The sequence below is a fragment of the Colius striatus genome, chromosome 7, assembly GCF_028858725.1.
Source record: "Colius striatus isolate bColStr4 chromosome 7, bColStr4.1.hap1, whole genome shotgun sequence".
Classification (NCBI taxonomy): domain Eukaryota; kingdom Metazoa; phylum Chordata; class Aves; order Coliiformes; family Coliidae; genus Colius; species Colius striatus.
In genome coordinates, this window is record NC_084765.1 from 4680631 (window position 1) to 4698560 (window position 17930).

The following is a 17930-nucleotide window of genomic DNA, read 5'->3' on the forward strand; positions in this document are numbered from 1 at the left end:
GTACCAGGGCTCCCTCACCATCACAGTAAAATAAGTTTTTTCAGTCACAGCCATTGTATCCAGGATATTCACACCACATTATGCAAGTGTGCTCTGCACATTCTGGGTATTTGTGCAACAGAAAAAAAGTCCCTTCAACACCATTTTACAGGTTTGATATCTTCTGTTGTCAAAGCAAGCATTTTGTGATTCAGTACCATGGCTATTGCACTCGCCTGTAGTAATCTGTACCCTTTGCCTAAGAGGAGCATAAGCATACCAACAATGCCTTGTCCCAAAGATTTATGATACTCAGATTCTTGATTTTTTTACTTAATCTTCCACTGACATTAGTTTTTAAAAGATCCTTTCTTAACACATGTAATCTGGTATTTTAGGAATTAGAATTGGTTGCGAAAAAGAGAACTTTACACGAACATGGGAAGTTGTTCATGTGCTATATGGGGTTACTCACTTGGGTAAGACCTGGCAGCAGAGATTGGCAACTAATGAATGTGGCCATTTCTTCAATTGAAAAAAATAATAATAAATTGAAGGAGTGGAGGAAAATGCTCTCTGGCTGTGTGGAAAAACAAGGCACATCCAAGTAAACGACCGTTTTAAAAAACCTTCACTGTGGAGAATTTCTTTAAGCTCAGTCCCAGTTTGGTCTTTGAGCTGTGTGACAGCTGACCTAGCATTACAGTAACAGTTCTGGCCCGTTCATCTAGTGAAGAAATTGGTCTTTCTCCTTCAGCTACTAGTTAATTTTTGCAAAGGTTTCACCATTCTTTCTCAGTACTGTTGTTACTTGTAGCATTTTTATGGCCACTTCTGTCCTGTTCTTTTTTTACCCCTCTCAGCACATACAAAATTGTGTCCTCTCTGCCCTTTCAGAGAGAGGGGTTCTAGATGGTTTTCTTCGGATGTGGGTGGTTTCACACAGCTCACGAGAGCTCCGTGTGCTGCTTGATGTTAGAGTAAGATGATGGATCTGTGAACTGTGCTGTGCTTGCTTGACTGTTGCAGGAGATGGAGCCTTATTTGCCTGTAACTAGCCAAGCTGTGCGGTTCTGCATCTCAGGAACTACAGTGTTGTTCTGGGTGAGCATTTTTTTTGAATCATCACTTTAACATGTACCAGGGTTGCTAATCATCACTAATTGTGACATTAACACAAACTGAATTTAATCATGATATTAACACTTGCTTTTACTGTTGGCCTGCAGATTTTCTGCTATCATGCAAAATGCACTTAGATTCAAAAACCACTTTGGAAATCTGTCATTCGTTAGTAACTTGGTTGGACATTTTAGCACAGGGATAACCTTTTCCCTGGCTTATGTGCTGTTAACAGACCACACTGAAAAAATTTGTAGTAAAGGGAAAAAGAGTATTCACTACAATTAAGTATTTACATATTCCTCTGTAGAAATGTCTGCAGAGTGAATTTCAGGCTGGACAATGTAATCTAACTTGTCCCTTCCATCTCCATTTCTATGAGTCTGTTAATATTGGTATTAACTTGCCTGCTCTTCTTGTCTTAACAACATAATCTTGTTGAGTTTAATGTAACAGAGTCTTTCAGGTGTGAACTTTGCGCTGCTGAACTCATACCCATAAAGAACACAGTGTAAGGACTGTACAGCATGGTGATTCCCATTGTATTTTGCCTGCATGGAGCTCTGCTGAGCTGTGAGTGTGTTTTAGATCTCTGTCCTCCTCTTCCCTTAGGTGTCCCTGATCATAGCGAGCATGATCGCCGTCATCGTATATCGCCTGGCGGTGTACGCTGCCTTTGCCAGTCTGATGGAGAACACACAGACCCTGCAGCCCATCAGCGGGCTGCTGACCCCCCAGCTGGCAACTTCAGTCACAGCCTCCTGCCTCAACTTTGTCATCATCATGATACTGAACTTCTTGTATGAGAAAATTGCCATCTGGATTACTGACATGGGTAAGCAGTGTACTCAAGAGACAAAACTTTCAAGGGATCATTGCTTGTATTAAAACTAGTCTACAGGGGTAATCTGTAAACACTTCAAAGTACCTAAAGGGTGGATGTCCTGTCCAGTGACAGGACTAGAGGTAAGGGACATAAGCTGGAACACAGGAAGTTCCACTTAAACACAAGGAAAAACTTCTTTGCTGTTCAGGTGAGGAAGCACTGGCACAGGGACAGTGTGGAGTCTCCTTCTCTGGAGGTTTCCAAGCCCACCTGGACATGTTCCTGTGCTCCCTGAGCGAGAGGAACGTGCTTTAGCAGAGGGTTGGGCTGGATGAGCTCTATAGGTCCCTTCCAACCCCCACTATTCTATGATTGTATGATAATCACAGTTCTGAACATAGTTAAAAAATACCATGACTTAATATTATGAGTCACCAAAGCAAGATGAATCTCTTGATTTAGCAGTCTTTCAATTAGAAATCCTGAAGATATATTTTAAACATCAATCACAGCTTTCACAGACATCTTTACAAGAAAAAAACCCTAAGTATTCATGTCTCTTACCCTGGGGGGAAAAGTAGAAGGCTGGAGGATGAATGGAATAGAACAGGATATTTTCCTACTTGCTTTAGCTATGGTTATACAGATTTGGAGTTAATACAGGTTGGAGGACAGGCTGGGGGTTGGAACTGCTGAAGAGCAGCTCTGCAAAGAGAGACCTGGGAGTCCTGATAGATAATAAGCTAAAGATGAGCCAGCAATGTGCCCTCGTGGCCAAGAAGGCCAATGGCATCCTGGGGTGCATCAAGAAGAGTGTGGCCAGCAGGTCAAGGGAGGTTCTTCTCCCCCTCTACTCTGCCCTGGTGAGGCCTCATCTGGAGTCCTGTGTCCAGTTCTGGGCTCCTCAGCTCAAGAGGGACAGGGAAGTGCTGGAGAGAGTCCAGCACAGGGCCACCAAGATGATCAGGGGACTGGAATATCTTTCATACGAGGAAAGGCTGCGGGAACTGGGGCTTTTCAGTCTGGAGAAGGGGAAACTGAGGGGAGATCTTATTTATAAATATCTAAAGGGTGGGTGTCAGGAGGTTGGGACATCCCTTTTTTCTATAGTAGCTAGCAACAGGACAAGGGGTGATGGGATGAAGCTGGAACACAAAAACCTCCACTTAAACATAAGAAAAAACTATTTCACTTTGAGGTCTTCAAGGTCCCTTCCTCGGAGCTCTTCAAGACCCTCCTGGACGTGTTCCTATGTGACTTGATCTAGGTGACCCTGCTTCTGCAGAGGGGTTGGAACAGATGATCTCCAAAGGTTCCTTCCAACCCTACCATTCTATGATTCTATGAGGCAGAGACTGAGCAGGTTGAGGAGCTGGGCCCTGGATGTGTCACTGTGGCTGTAGCCATTGGTAGCATTGCTGGCAGTAGGCTCACACCAGAGCTGGGGGAGGGCAGACAGACAGATCTATTACTTTTGCAACAGATTTTATGTTTGACTGTTGCTTGCTTGCTGGAAATATCCTTCCCTGGAGCCCTTCTTATGTATTTTTCTTTGTTTGCCCGTAATGATTTAGATGTACAAGTCCCTGCAGGTGCTTTATAGAAAGAAATAATTGCAGAATATTCAGCTGGCAGGAGGAGAGCTGAAATTATGAGGTGTTTGTGGTTTGTACAGCTGTCATAAAACCAGCCGCATGAGCTTTTTTTATGAGGTCTCATAAGTGGAATCAAGAATTGAAAAGTGTTTCTTGCCAAAACTTAATGGGATGTTGCATTGGATTTATTTTGATTTATCATGACCATCTTCTGTCTCAGAGATCTATATTGCTTATCTCACTTGGTCAAATTAGACCAAAGACAGGCAAAACAAACAAGAAGTAAAATTGCCCCAGCGAAGACAAAAACAAACAGAAAATCACCCTTTTTAATCTTTCTTTCTTGAAGGGCATGAGTTATAAGCATGAAGGCTCAGCAGTGTTATTTTGCTGCTTGCAAGTGTGGAGGATTAATTTCTTAAGTGGCATCAGGACCTTTACAGAGGGAAATCAATGTGTTTCCTGGAGGCTGCTGCCCTCCTCCGGCAGAAGCGAGGCCGAGGCAGCCCGGCTGTGGAGGCACGGCTCACAGCTGCTGCAGGCTGAGAAGTGCCTGAGGGTGTCTGTTTTGACCCATTTCACATGTCAGTCCTTCAAAAGATGAGGTCAGATTTTGTTGTCAGGTGTGCAGGTGTAACCTGCCTCTTGTGCTCTGAACAGTGAGTATCTGACATAGACATTTTTAGCAGCTCACTGCCAATAAAAATACTTCAAAGGGCTGCCACTGGGGCAGTGCCTCATCTCAGTGCTGCCTCCTTGGTGGTACACTACAGGGCCCCACTAAATACCTTGTGTCATGCAAACTTACACCAAGCTTGGAAACAACTGACTCAGATATATAAAATAACTTTACATAGGAGACAAAGTGTTCAACCCATCTGCCAGGTCCTGACCAGTTCAGAGGGATGTAAATGCCTGTAGTGCATTTTCTGCCCCTTTCTCCCAGATTGAATCAGTTCCATGCTATCGTTTAACAGGACACTTTACCAATAATGTGCATAGGGCTTTCTGCCACCTTTAAAAAAGTAAACATGATGGAGAATGTGATTGCAAAGCCATCAAAATCTTAAGCATCATCTTAAGTGTCATCTTGGTGATAGTCAGTACCACTGAAATACACCTGTATCCTCCCTGTTCCTCTCCCCACTATGAATGTCATCTTTCAGAGGTACAAGACCCAGCCAGTTGCTGCTGATTTCAATATGTAACACACATAGAGCATATGAAAAAACCAATACTGCACCATGCTTCTCTGCTGCCAACAGTGACATTTTTATAGGTTAGAAGATGCTGCAACTTACTGTTTGAGATTCATCTTGGATGATCTAAACGTAGTGTAAGAATTTGGGATGGACAAGTTTTAGTGGACAGTACAAAAGAGGGCAAATTGAAGCTTATAAATGTTTTGAGAATGAATTTCACTTGCCTGTCCACTCACAGCACTGCATTGTAAATTGAGGGCAGGGTGCCTGAGAGCAGAAATTACATCTTCTGAACCGTTTGTAGGTAGTTTTCTTGTTATGTTTTGGGGTGTTATTTTCCCTTTGAGATGTAAAAGCACTGTGGGTGATGAATCTGTATCCTTTTAAAGGGAATAAAGGAAAATAAAATTACTGTTTTCTGGTTTCACAGAGATTCCCAGAACTCACATGGAGTATGAGAACAGGCTCACTATGAAAATGTTTCTGTTCCAGTTTGTCAACTACTATTCATCCTGCTTCTATGTGGCCTTCTTCAAAGGGAAGTTTGTTGGTTATCCAGGTGCCTACACATACATGTTTAATCGCTGGCGAAATGAAGAGGTAGGACTTTCTTGATTAAGCAGGATTGAATAACAATAAACCCCATCCCTCCAACCTGTGCAGTCATAAACTGCCATTGCAGATTGGGTCTGGAATGAGCTGGGCCTCAGCTGGCCATCCTGAGGCTTCCAAGGACGCTTCCTGCTGTTGCTAGTCAGGGAAGCACCAGCAGTGAAAATCTGTGGCTCTGAGTCACAAGAGTGAAAAATGGAAAAGCTTTTCATGGCTTCAGTGTTCCTGAAATACCAGTGAATCTCACCATAGGCCTTGATAGTGATCCTCTAGGTTGAAGAAAGCTGGTATGAATGGTAGTGGCCTCTGGGTTTTGGGTGTCATGAGTACCTTTGAGACACAGGAGCTTCTTTTTTCAGAGAAATCATCTGGTAAAAGGCACCTCTGTAGTCTTTTTCTTTGTTCCTCCTATCATTGCTAATTAATGCTGTTTGTACAGAGATGAAGTGTAGTTTTTAATGTAAAGTGTTGCCTGAGAGTCAGTAGAGGAGGAAGAACTTCATGCGGAACACAGTCAAGTACCTAGAGAGTATCTCCTAATACTGCTCTATCTGCTGAAGCATTGAAACTTTAAAACTAATGTTCTCAGCAAACAGCAGAGACCAGATGCAGATATTTAAACACCTCTGGTGTAGGGACACGCATAGGAAACGTGGGTGCTTGCAAGGCCAGGGTTGGTGTTGAGAGGTAACCCAGTGCCAGAGTCACCTTGCTGGGGCTGGGGAAGGGCTGCTGCATTTACAGGATGCATTTTGTTAAGCACGTTGAGCAGTGAAAGCCCTTCTGTAACAGTCTTCCTGAGAACCTCTTAGCTGGCAGTCCAGGTGAAAGTCCAGGCCTTGTTCTGTTTAATAACTCCATCGATGATCTGGATGAGGGGATTGAGTGCACTCTCAGACAGTTTGCTGATGACACCGAGGTGGGCGGGTGCATAGCCCTGCTTGAGGGCAGGAGCGCTCTTCAGAGGGATTTGGCCAGGCTGGATCAATGGGCTAAGGGCAACAAGGCCAAGTGCCAGGTCCTGTACTTGGGCCACAACAACCCCAGGCAATGCTCCAGGCTTGGGGATGTGTGGCTGGAGAGCTGTCTACTGAAAAAGGATCTCAACAGCCACCTGAACGTGAGCCAGCAATGTGCTCAAGTGGCCAAGAAGGCCAGTGGCCTCCTGGCTTGTATCAGAAGTAGTGTGGCCAGCAAGACAAGGTCAGTGACTGTCCTTGGTGCTGGTGAGGCTGTACCTTGAATACTGTGTTCAGTTTTGGGCCCCTCACTACCAGAAAGACACTGAGGTGCTGGAGCGTGTCCAGAGACAGGCAGCAAAGCTGGTGAAGGGTGTGGAGAACAAGTCTGATGGGGAGCAGCTAAGGGAGCTGGGGGTGTTTAGTTTGGAGAAGAGGAGGCTGAGGAGAAACATGATCAGTCTCTACATTATCTCAAAGAAGGTTGTAGCAAGGTGGGAGTCAGTCTCTTCTCCCACGTAAAAAGTGATAGGACAGGAGGAAATGGCCTCAAATTGCACCAGGGGAGGTTTAGATTGGAGATGAGGAAGAACTTTTTGACTGAGAGGGTTGTTAGACTCTGGCACAGGCTGCCCAGGGAGGTGGGGGAGTCCTCTTCCCTAGAGATATTGAAAAGTGGTGCTGATGAGTTGCTGAGGGCCATGGGTTAGTGGTGGGCTTGGCAGTGTGAGCTTAATGGCTGGACTCAATGATCTTAAAGGTCTTTTCTAACCGGAACAATGCTGTGTCTCTGTGAGTATGGTTTATCTGCTGTCCATTAACCCCCAGTTTGTCTCTGCAGTGTGATCCTGCAGGCTGTTTGATAGAACTCACGACCCAGCTCACCATAGTCATGGCTGGCAAACAGATCTGGGGGAATATCCAAGAGGCCATTGTACCGTAAGTTACCCCTTACACCGAGATGCTCATGTTAGAGGCAGAGGAGTGCTTGGGAGGAGTGAAACCAGCTATTGCCATATGAAAAGTCTGTAAATTAAGCACAAATTGTGACAAGTAGACTCATTTTCTAGAGGCTTTTGGCCTCTCTTTGTGAAAGCCATGCCTTTAAAAACCTGTCACAACGAGAAGCTGGCTTAGGGAAAGGGATGCTTGATGTGCTTCTCTCCTTGTTAACTCTTTTTCTTCACATGCAGCTGGATTTGTAACTGGTGGGGACGCCGGAAAGCCAGAAACAATCCAGAGAATTTATACAGTCGCTGGGAGCAAGACCATGATCTGCAGACATTTGGAGCCTTAGGCCTGTTCTATGAATATCTAGAAATGGGTAAGTTTAAAAATATACATTTGGAATTCAGGACAAGACACCTTGTACTGCTACTTCCAAAAAAATAGCTTTTCAATTCATTGTTATGGGTTGATGCCACTACTTTCATCTGGTAAATAGCAGGTGATTAACTGCTGGAATTAAATAGGTCAGCCTGGTTAAAAAAAGGAAGTAGCTGCCTTTGCCTCTCAGAGAGCAGAGTATTTCACAGGAATGCTGCAGACTGATTCCCTCCTTTGAGTAGGGAACATGACTCTAGGCACAGCCAGCTGTCTTAATGGTTGTTCTGTTCTTGTTCCCAAGCATGTTCTCAGCTGACACCCGTAGAAATTGTAAGGGTGGGATCAGTGCTAAGTACCCTGTAAGGATGGGTACCGCAGAGAGGAGGAGAGAGGATGTGTTGAGGGTCAGGTTTGCCCTGATGAGTGGCTCGATGCAGGCCAACAGCCCACCAGAGGGAGCAGGGGGAATGGAGTAGGGCTTTCAGAAGTAACCTCAACATGTCAGCATATGAAATGGCTTTACAAAACCTGAGAAACTAAACTAGACATTGAAGCTAGACCAAATCAACAAAACAGATAGATAGATATAGATAGATGGATAGATAGATAGATAGATAGATTAGAAGGACAACATTTGTGGAAGAGAGCTCCCTTATGTTGTTTTATTAGTACAGGAATAATTTGCAGCTGTGTTGCTGTCACTTTGTACACATATTTCATATGGGGCTTTGATTTTGTGAAGTTCATACGCTGAGAAGCATCAGTGTTGTCAGCTATGTCTGCTATTACATGTCCTTGCTCTTCCTGAACCAGAACTGAACCTGTATGCACCAGCATTGTCCTGGGGCTTCTAAGCTAGTAGGAGTTTTGTTGCTTGTCTAAGATGAAAAACTGATCACAGAAGTCATGGATGAGCTGGTGATTGGTGTATGAGAATTTATTTTTATCCACTGCCTAAACCAGACAAGATGTTCTATCTCCTGTCTTTAAAATATGGTGTCAGCATTGACTCTGCACTGAGGACTGTCACACTGTGTACCAGGAAACTTTTCATTTTGAAAATGATTAAAGGGGCCATTTATGTATTTTATTTCCAACTCAAGACTGCCAGTGAAGCTGTTGCATACAGAATTGGTATTAATATTTTGATTAAACCAATAACAATAGGTGGAGGTAAGGCTGTAATAAAGTATTTCCTCTTTTCATTTAGGTGATAAGTAAAAGGAGAGTGGGCTTGCTCTGTAAAAACTGCAAGAGAGGAAAACTAACCAATTTCATTTTACTTTCAATTACTTCTCTTGTAATTGAGAAGTTTGAGTACATTCCCAGTCTCTCGCAGAGAGGAGAACTCCAACACCATGAGAGAATTAGTGTACAGCAGTGCTGGCAGCATCGTTTGACAGGACTCAAATGCCCTATTCCCTTGGGTGCTGCTGAATGGCAGCCCTGAGAGACTGGAGAAGTCCTGGGACTGGTCAGGCCAGGGCTGGAGATGACCAGTTGTGCAGCCTGGCAGAAGTTTGCCATTTGTGTGCGAGTGGCAGCTCGTGTATTTCATTGTCACCACCAAGGTACTTCTGTAGGGGCAGATTTTGGCACTTTTTTTCCTTCTCCCTTGCAGTCATTCAGTTTGGATTCATTACTCTGTTTGTGGCATCCTTTCCCCTGGCTCCCCTTCTTGCTCTGATGAATAACATCCTGGAGATTCGAGTAGACTCCTGGAAGTTAACCACTCAGTACAGGAGGCCTGTGGCTGCGAAAGCACACAGCATAGGCGTTTGGCAGGAGATCCTGAACGGCATGGCCATCCTGTCTGTTGTCACTAATGTAAGTACCTTAAATGTGATACATCAGCTTTGATTCTTCCATGTACTCAGAATATGCAGATGTAAAAATCAGACCGTGCTGCTTCTCCTTCAGCAGCAGCATCTGCCTTCGCCCATGTTACTCTAGGGAGATACGGTCAAACCATGTGGGTCATCCCTTTGGTGACATGGATGGAGCTCCCAATCACATTTCATGGGACCATAATCTTTCATTCACTTGCTTGTGTTTTCCAGCATTTTGGAATGGCATAAGCCAGTCTGAGCTTTGTCTGGGGAAGCACACTGAGTGCACAGAGGGGACCATAGGGGACAGGAGAGGTGGATTAGTTCTGTCAGCCAGATGACATTTCTGTCGTGTTGTTTTGAGGCCCGTTCTGGGGGAATTCTGCTCATTGAACTGCTTCTGGATGACTCTGTGGGGACAGTGGCTCAGACTGTAAACCAAATGCCATGCTAATATTTCATCTTTAGTATAAAGCAGACAATTGAGCAAAAGAGTTGCCTCTTTAATGTAGAATATTAAACAGTGTCAGATCTGCAAGTGCCTTAAACAAGAAACTCACTTGCAGGTATTGCCCAGTTAGCAAGATTCCTGAGGATCTTCATTATCTCAGGTTTCCAGGCAAGATGCACTGGTAGCCACTGCTTCCTTTTTAAATACAACTGGAGAAATGGTTGCCCTTCACTGGATTCCAGTTCATTCTTCCTGACAAGTATACACAACAACATCTCTTTCACTAAGCAGTGCTTTTATCACAGATAGAGGACAGATTGGTGTGAGGGGATATTTGATGCTTCCTGTAAGGGCTACTCACATATTTTGTTCAGAGGCTGAAGTCAGCATCTTTACCCAGGTAAAAGGTCCTCGTCACACTCAGCTTTGCTTAAGAGATCCTGGGTGCTGCAGAGCCATAGTACCACCCCCCCCCAATTGAACCTGCCCATGAGTTTTGTGTGCCACTTGCTTATTTTCTTTTTCCAATTTGTTTTTCAGGCTTTTATTGTTGCATTCACCTCAGATATGATCCCTCGTTTAGTTTACTACTATGCTTATTCTGAAAATGAAGACTCACCTATGTCTGGATACATAAACAATAGTTTGTCAGTGTTTCAAATCTCAGATTTTCCTGACAGAAATAAGCCTAAAGTGAATACAGAAAACCTTGTCATATGCAGGTTGGTGTGAGAATAAATATTTTACCAGTTTGTTTAGAACACAGCATGAGTCCATGCAGATCTGAGTAGTGCTCTAGAAACTAAATCATGTCATTCTCATCATTCTGAAGTGTGAGAGGTAATATTTCAGCTCTTAGTGAGGCAGTGCCTGAGATGGTAAGAGATCATGCCAGTAATGAAAAAAAAAAGTCATTTTTGTTGTTTAAGAGAATCTGATTGCTAAGGGTTTGTTTTGGGGTTTTTATTTAACTAAACTATTTGATTTTTGAGTGATGGAGGAGATTTATGTCCTGAAGGTTGCCAACGAGCCCATATTTTCAGAGCTTTTTTAGGCTGCAATGCCTAAGTAGATAAGGAAGCATTATTAAGGGGATGTTTAGATTCCAAAGCTGAAAATGAGATGTGATATTTAAAGTCAATTGATACTGTACTAGATAGCACCAAGGGTCTGAGCCATCTTGCTTTCATTAAAATACTGGTCCCTTCTCATTAGAAGCAGCACTGGAGGGCCTAGAAGTATTTAGAAAGGATTTCAGAGAAGTCAATGGTAAGAAAAAGTATTATTTGGTTAAAAAAAAATCCTCAGACAAATGAACCAGATTTAAAAAAAAAAAAAAAGAACCCAGCACTTCAGGAAGCAGCTACATTTGTTTGATGTTTTAGCTTCAAAGGCTCAGGAGTCTTTATCCTACTTATACGTGTGAATGTAGAACACCTACTGGACTGTCCTTCCATTAAACCCTGCATCTGTCCAGTCCATAATCTGTCAAGACAGGACACATTTATTCAGTGTCTGTCCATTACTGTGTGGTACATCCCATCACTCTGTCCTGTATTATTTGATCACTGTCTGAAAAAAGAAGTAACCTGTGTACAGCATTTCCCTCCTCACACATCCTCATCTCTGCTCTCTTGCTGTGAATGTGAGGGTGTTTAAGCAAACATAAGATAGGAACAAATTGAGAGGCAACCTTTATCTGCAAAAGGAAGCAGACCATCTAAAACAAGATGAAAAGGTTCCTCAAGTGACAGCTGTATTTCCCTGTAAGTGTCACTGAGCTTGTAGTCTGTCTCAGACTGAATATGACATTTCACCTTTGCATGTCTTTCTATCCAACAGGTACAGGGACTATCGATACCCTCCGGATCATGAGAGAAAATATTTACACACTATGCAGTTCTGGCACATTCTTGCTGCAAAACTGGCCTTTATAATTATTATGGAGGTATGTTCCCTGCAAAGTTTCCTTCCAGATTGGTACCTTATCGATTCACTGGGTAGTTTATAATGCCACAGAAATTAAAATTGCTCAGAGTATAAAATAGTTTCTTCCCTAAGTAATAACCAAATACTTACATCCTAAATGATGACTTTAACTAAGCCTTCAACTTCAGGGAGTTAAGCTCAGAGTAAGAGCAGAGCAAACAGCTGCTAAACTTGATGGAAGTAAACGAGCAGAATAAAAGAAGTTTGCATGCAGATGGAAGAGACCTGAACCACCAGCACGTGCACTTTCACTCCTGCTGGGTTCGTTGAAGAGCCATGTGTGAGATGACTATTCAAATCTAGAATGCATTTTGCAGTGGTGTGTATTGGCTAAAAACAGCTAAGTCAATAGTTTGGATTACTTCAGTAATCCACTTCAGTACTGAGCCACCGTCTTGCAAGTTGAGAAGGGAAAAGGGAGCTGTTAAAGAGTTCATCATTTTTCCTACTGCATCTTATCAGTTCCCAACAGCTGAGCATCATCAGCATGGCCATATGAATTTTGTAAAGAACTACACAGAGGTGTAAGAAAGTCATGTCAAGGATTCAGATCCTGACACTTTCCTCTTGAGTTTGCTACTTCATTAAAAATTGCTCATAAAAGCAAGTGTTGTAATCTTCGTGCACATCTCAGACAGACATTGGGAGGTTTTGTGTATTGTTCCAGGACAGCCAAAGGAAATGGATTCTGTTTGCAAACAGCAAGAGATGTGTTTGATGTTAAATAAACAAGAGGTGTTTCATTTGTTGAGTTGTTATATTTCTCTTGGCTCCCCGTTAATTGACTTTTTTTTTCCCAGCATGTTGTATTCATCGTCAAATTCTTTGTGGCATGGATGATTCCTGATGTCCCTGCAGACGTGAAAGCCAAAATAAAACGTGAAAAATACTTAACACAGAAAATCCTACATGAGTATGAACTTGAGAAACTGAAGGAGAGACTGTGCCAAGGCGACAAACGAGCCACGGAGAAGGAGTTCATCGCCACAGAAGGGAGAATGGAGTTGTCCAGGGCGATGTAGCTGAAAAAACAACTGTTTGGGATTTAGCTCATTTTAGCTTTTTTTATCTGTGATTTGCTCAGTATGCATCATCTTGAAAGCTATAGGACAGTTTCATCCTTTTGCTTTCAGTCCAAAGATTTCAGACTTTAAAGCCTTACTGAGCATTCTCAGTTGAGTAAATCTACTTAACTGTATGACTTCAGTACTGTTTTCTATTTACTCTTCACTTTGAATAATAAGTGTACTCCTAGAATTTGGATTCCCAGTATAGGGAATGTTACCCACAAAGGGCTCACAGGATATGATAAGATCATGATAAGCTCATTAAAACCAAGCACTTCCCCTGATGTTAAGTGCAAAGTTCCAGGCTGTATCCCAGCTGAATGAAAAGGGTATCATGGAGGACTCCTGCTGTAGAAAATGCTGAGAAATGGTATGTTTTATGACAAGATCATTTAAATGGGAGAACACTCCTCATACAAGGGGTAGGGTTTGGGGCTTTTTTTGTATCTGCTATGTCTTATGAAAGATTTGTTTTCAACTATGAACTTCTATACACTTTTTAGAATGAATTGATTTTTAACGAGACATTGGCTTAATTCCACTTGGAATTATTTCTAGGCACAGAATTCAGTTAATACAAACCAATGAAGAGAAAAGAATCCCCTAGAATTTATTTTCCTAAAGGTAATCTGCCAAAGAGCTTTCTCTTTAAATGCAAATATTATGGAATCATCCAATTACAGTGTTATTTGAAAAGGTGTGTACAGTTTGGAGAAGTACAAGCTGATTTATTGCTCAGTCTCCAAAACTGCCGTTGGAAGATGATGCTTGACGTTAGTTTTGGCCAGAGCTGCTCCTCTCTTTGGGTCCTTTGTTTGGTTTCTCTGTGAATGCCAAGCAAAGGCTGACACCATGTGTCTGTGCTTGATGCCGTGGAGCAGGGCTGCACAGAGTGATCTCGTGGGATCACTCTGGTTTGTACCTGGGTTTGTGTTCACAAGGCTCTTAAGCATGCCAAATAATTGATGTTTACGTTGTTATTGTCTGTATACATGGGAGCTTGGGCATTGGGTTTGCTTTGGTTTGGGGCTTTGTTTTTAATCTTTAAAAAGGAAGGATTTTTTCTGTTTTTTTCAGGGGGCTTTTCTACAAAGTTATGGATTTATAAATGCACAATAACTACTTGTGGATGAATGTGCCCTCCTTTTATATTTTGAAGCAGTTAGGCATCTTTATGATTTTGCTGTATATTTAAAACATATCAACACTTCCATGCTCAGTGCCTTGTTCATTTGCATTTGGCAAAAGATGTGAAAATGCTGGCTGTGGGGAAATGAGTCTTTCCAAAGTGTGCTTGCAGGCATCAGGATACTGTGAACCTGCACATGGAGCTGACCAGTGTTAGCCAAACCATGCCTGCCTCGGCACACTTCTGTTCTAGTGCTGTGCAAGCTGCTCACTGAGAGCAGTTCCTACCGAGACTGCTGGGATAAAGCAGCACCTGACTTGAGTTCTCTGTGTTGATGTACCCTAGCTAGAGAGAGGAGGAATTTCACTATATTTGCACTTTGAAAGTGATACTGCCTTGCAAGTATACACACAAAAACTAGAGTTGTGTTCCATATCAGCCAAATGATGTACTGTTTACTAGATCCACTACTTAAGGTTTCCATGTTTTGCTTTAGCAGACTTAGCCTATGTCTGGAATCCCTGGCTAGTAACCTTAATGTTGTAACAGAGTTTTAAATTGGTGTCTTGAGTCATTATTAGCAAAAGTTTTACCATTGAAGTGCCTACCTCGAGCAAACATCACATGGTTTGGCTGCCCGTCAAGGAGTTGAAGCAGATGTACATTTCTCGTTACTGTAAGTTATTCAGCTTCGTTCTGTAAGCTTGCTTGGTAAATCAAGCATGGTGGCAATTCATAATGAACTGTGTTCTTGAATGTTCAGCTATGTTTGAATAGTGGATTTATTGGAGGACTGCATGTATAAGTTAGCTCTGCTGCTTAATGTGGAAGCCAAAGAAGAGTATCAGTATCACCCCCCATAGCGATGTATGTGACACCGCAATTTACACGCTGCAAGCACTTTGCTGCTTCTGACACACAGACTGTTAACTAAGCTGCTTAATTTAGATTTCTTGGGTTTGTTACTGTTAACAGTGCAAACAGTTGCTTCAAATGGTAAGGTGATGAGATGCAGGATAAGATCTCTATGCAAAACGTACAATCTGATTGAAGCTGAGAACAGATTGGCAAATCCAGCGTTAGATGCACTATTCCGGCTTCTGGAACTAATATTAGTTTCTTCAGGTCCTGTAATAAAAGTGTCCTAATACAAAACACTTGAAGAGATGTCAGCAAAATAGATGGATTGTGAAGGAATATATCATGCTAGTTGAAAGCAAGATGGAGGGAAACAAGGGAAGAACATTCATTTGGGATACAGCGTCAAAATGCAGGAGCCCTGCATGCAGACCCTGAATTTGCATTGGTGTTTTGACCCCTACATCTTGCTGCTTTCTTTTTGTGAGAACACTTGCTATTTAATCATATACAAAGAGATGTTTTGCATATATCGTATCATACAATAGAAAGTGGGAAAAAATCTGGGATCAGCTTGTTTAAAAAGAAATACATATGTGTCTTTAAAAAGATATCATTGCACTTCATAGCATTAATTCTTCATGTATAGAAACTGTTGAAAAGAGAATGCTTTGTCATATTAAGAGCTGCTATATCAAAATAAGTCTAACACCTCTTTGCATAATAGTTTGCCTTGTCATCAAGCAGTATTTTGACAGAAGATTATTAGTATGGTTAGGGCTGTAATGATTCACATGCATAAACACACACATTTCCTGAAGTGTGCTCTTGAAAAGTGACAAAAAGATGAGAAACGGACTGGTCAATTTGGGAACCTGACGATTCTTACTGTTGGAATCTTTGATTTTTGATATGTTTAAGAATCTAAAAGTGTCCTTTAACCAAAGTGAAGGTAGTTCTGTGTTGGAACTACTGTCATCTAAGCAACATTAGATTGCTTCATTAGAATCAGCTAGAGAAGGGACATTGGCCTTTCAAGTGTAATACAATCAGGGATATATTTTTTCCCCAATGACAATGTAGTATTTTTACCTTGGCAAGGTTTGGTGTGGTATGTTCTGAGCAAGTGACTGCAAAGTGAGATTGCTACTGTCAGACACTATACTGTTTTTTCTAAAAGATTTTGTTACTATGCTTTTATTCTTTTCTGTGATACTATGAGTTGGAAACAAGACAATGGAGTGAAAATAAAGGGACTTTCCTACTGTCATGTGTTGTGCCATGTAAGCTGGGCAGCATTTTTGTCTGCTATGTACATTGCTGATCTACGACACACTAATGTTGGAATCAATTTTGTAAACGTTGCATTCAGCTAACTTATGTATGTACATTGAATGAGATCTAAGTCTGGCAAATAAAGCACTGTTTATTTTTAATTTACTGTCAACTTGTTTTTGAAAACTGAGACTTCAGACAGGAGCTGAGGTGTTAGAAGTTAAATGGCCAGAGAGCCTGAGGAGAGGAGTGTTCACACAGATACCTGCTGCAGGCAGTTTGGTGGCGGTGTACAAATTTCCTGCAGTTGGTAACTTTGTGGATTTCTGACACAGCTGATGGAAGAAAGCCTCCCTCTGAGGGCCATCTTCCACTTGAGTATCACATTGTGGAACTGTTGTCATGCGTTTTCTTAAGAATGAATTGCCAAGGGAAATGTGTCCATGTTCTGCCTGCACTGTGGGCACTGCACACGGGCTGAGGTGGCATCGGTGTGTGACAGCCCACAGTGGGGCTTCAGCTTTGCACATTCCTGATGGTAGAGGACCCCAGTTTGGTGAAAAAGACTCAACACTTCCAGCTTCCCTTAGGTGGGGTACAAGCAGGGTGTTAACACACATTCCTTTTCAGCCAGGCTACTTTTCCCTTTGTGCTTTGGATGCAGTTTTTATTCCTGCGGTGGCAGGACCTGAGGTGACTTCTCGAGTTCTCAGTCAGCCACAACGCAGCTTTCACACGCGGTGCTTCACATACGTGCACTGAAATAGCTTTGAGCACATATACTGCAAAATATGGCAGAGCTAAAGCTTTTCCAAGGGCCTGGGAAAGTCTTACTGTTCATAGATACCTCTGCCTGTTTTAATCTTTCTTAAAACTCGCTTCTGGCACCAGTGTAGGGTTTAGGATTAAATCACGGAGAATGTGGTTTCAAGTTGATGACTCGCGCTCAATAGCATCAGCACATGTTATCACTCCTTATACCACATTATCAGAACTGTTCTGGGAACAGGGTCACCTGCCAGACTGGGTGGGTCATTTCCTTTGCAATTTCAAAAGGAAAAATGGAGAGAGGTGCAGTAGCAATAATCCCATGACACAAATACGAGATTAATTAAACAATCTTGTCTATATTAAAAAGCCCAAATCAAGGTGTAATTCTGTATCATGCTGCTACCACTGTGCTGATTACTGAGGTGGGGTAGGTTACTTAATTAGGCATCCAAAGGAAAAATAATGCATTAAGAAAGATGAAGAAGAATGTTGCAGCAAAAGTAAAGTGAGGAGGGAAAAGCAGAGGCCAAGGCAGGTGCTGTTGCTATGTTCATGTGCTAGGAAAGTGTTAAGTTTTCAGATGCATTCAAGTTTGGCTCTTGAAAGTTAAACCTTGCCTCCATTGAGGCTTGTGGTAAACGGGTAATGAAGTTTAATAGGGGTTACAATTTTATCCAAAGCCACTTAGATTTTGTAAGAAAGAGTAGCACAATAAGTTGAGAGACATTCAGAAATCCTGGAACATATCCGGCCCTCCCCATCATCAGAAATTGTGCCTACCCTTCAAAGCCTCAATTCCTTCACTTATTTTGTGCAGTAGATGAAGATGTGCACCAAAATGTTGATGGTTATGTGGTTTTTTTTGCATTGGTAAAATAAGAAAGGCATCTAATTTGCTCAGTGTCTTCAACTACCCAGATGAAAGGGCCTTTCTAAAAAT

General features: G+C 42.3%; 1 protein-coding gene across 2 annotated transcripts in view; it reads left to right on the forward strand.

Moving 5' to 3' along the window:
- The window catches only part of ANO5 (anoctamin 5), a 58512-nt gene extending 42132 nt beyond the window's left edge, over positions 1-16380 (forward strand). For both annotated transcript variants that reach the window (XM_061999257.1, XM_061999258.1), the window contains 9 exons: positions 1009-1083; positions 1714-1936; positions 5155-5324; positions 7137-7234; positions 7489-7619; positions 9243-9448; positions 10442-10623; positions 11744-11849; positions 12691-16380. In XM_061999257.1, coding sequence (XP_061855241.1) covers positions 1009-1083; positions 1714-1936; positions 5155-5324; positions 7137-7234; positions 7489-7619; positions 9243-9448; positions 10442-10623; positions 11744-11849; positions 12691-12912 — 1413 coding nt within the window. In that variant the 3' untranslated portion in view covers positions 12913-16380. The remainder of the gene's footprint in view (positions 1-1008; positions 1084-1713; positions 1937-5154; positions 5325-7136; positions 7235-7488; positions 7620-9242; positions 9449-10441; positions 10624-11743; positions 11850-12690) is intronic.
- The last annotated feature ends 1550 nt before the right edge of the window (positions 16381-17930 follow it).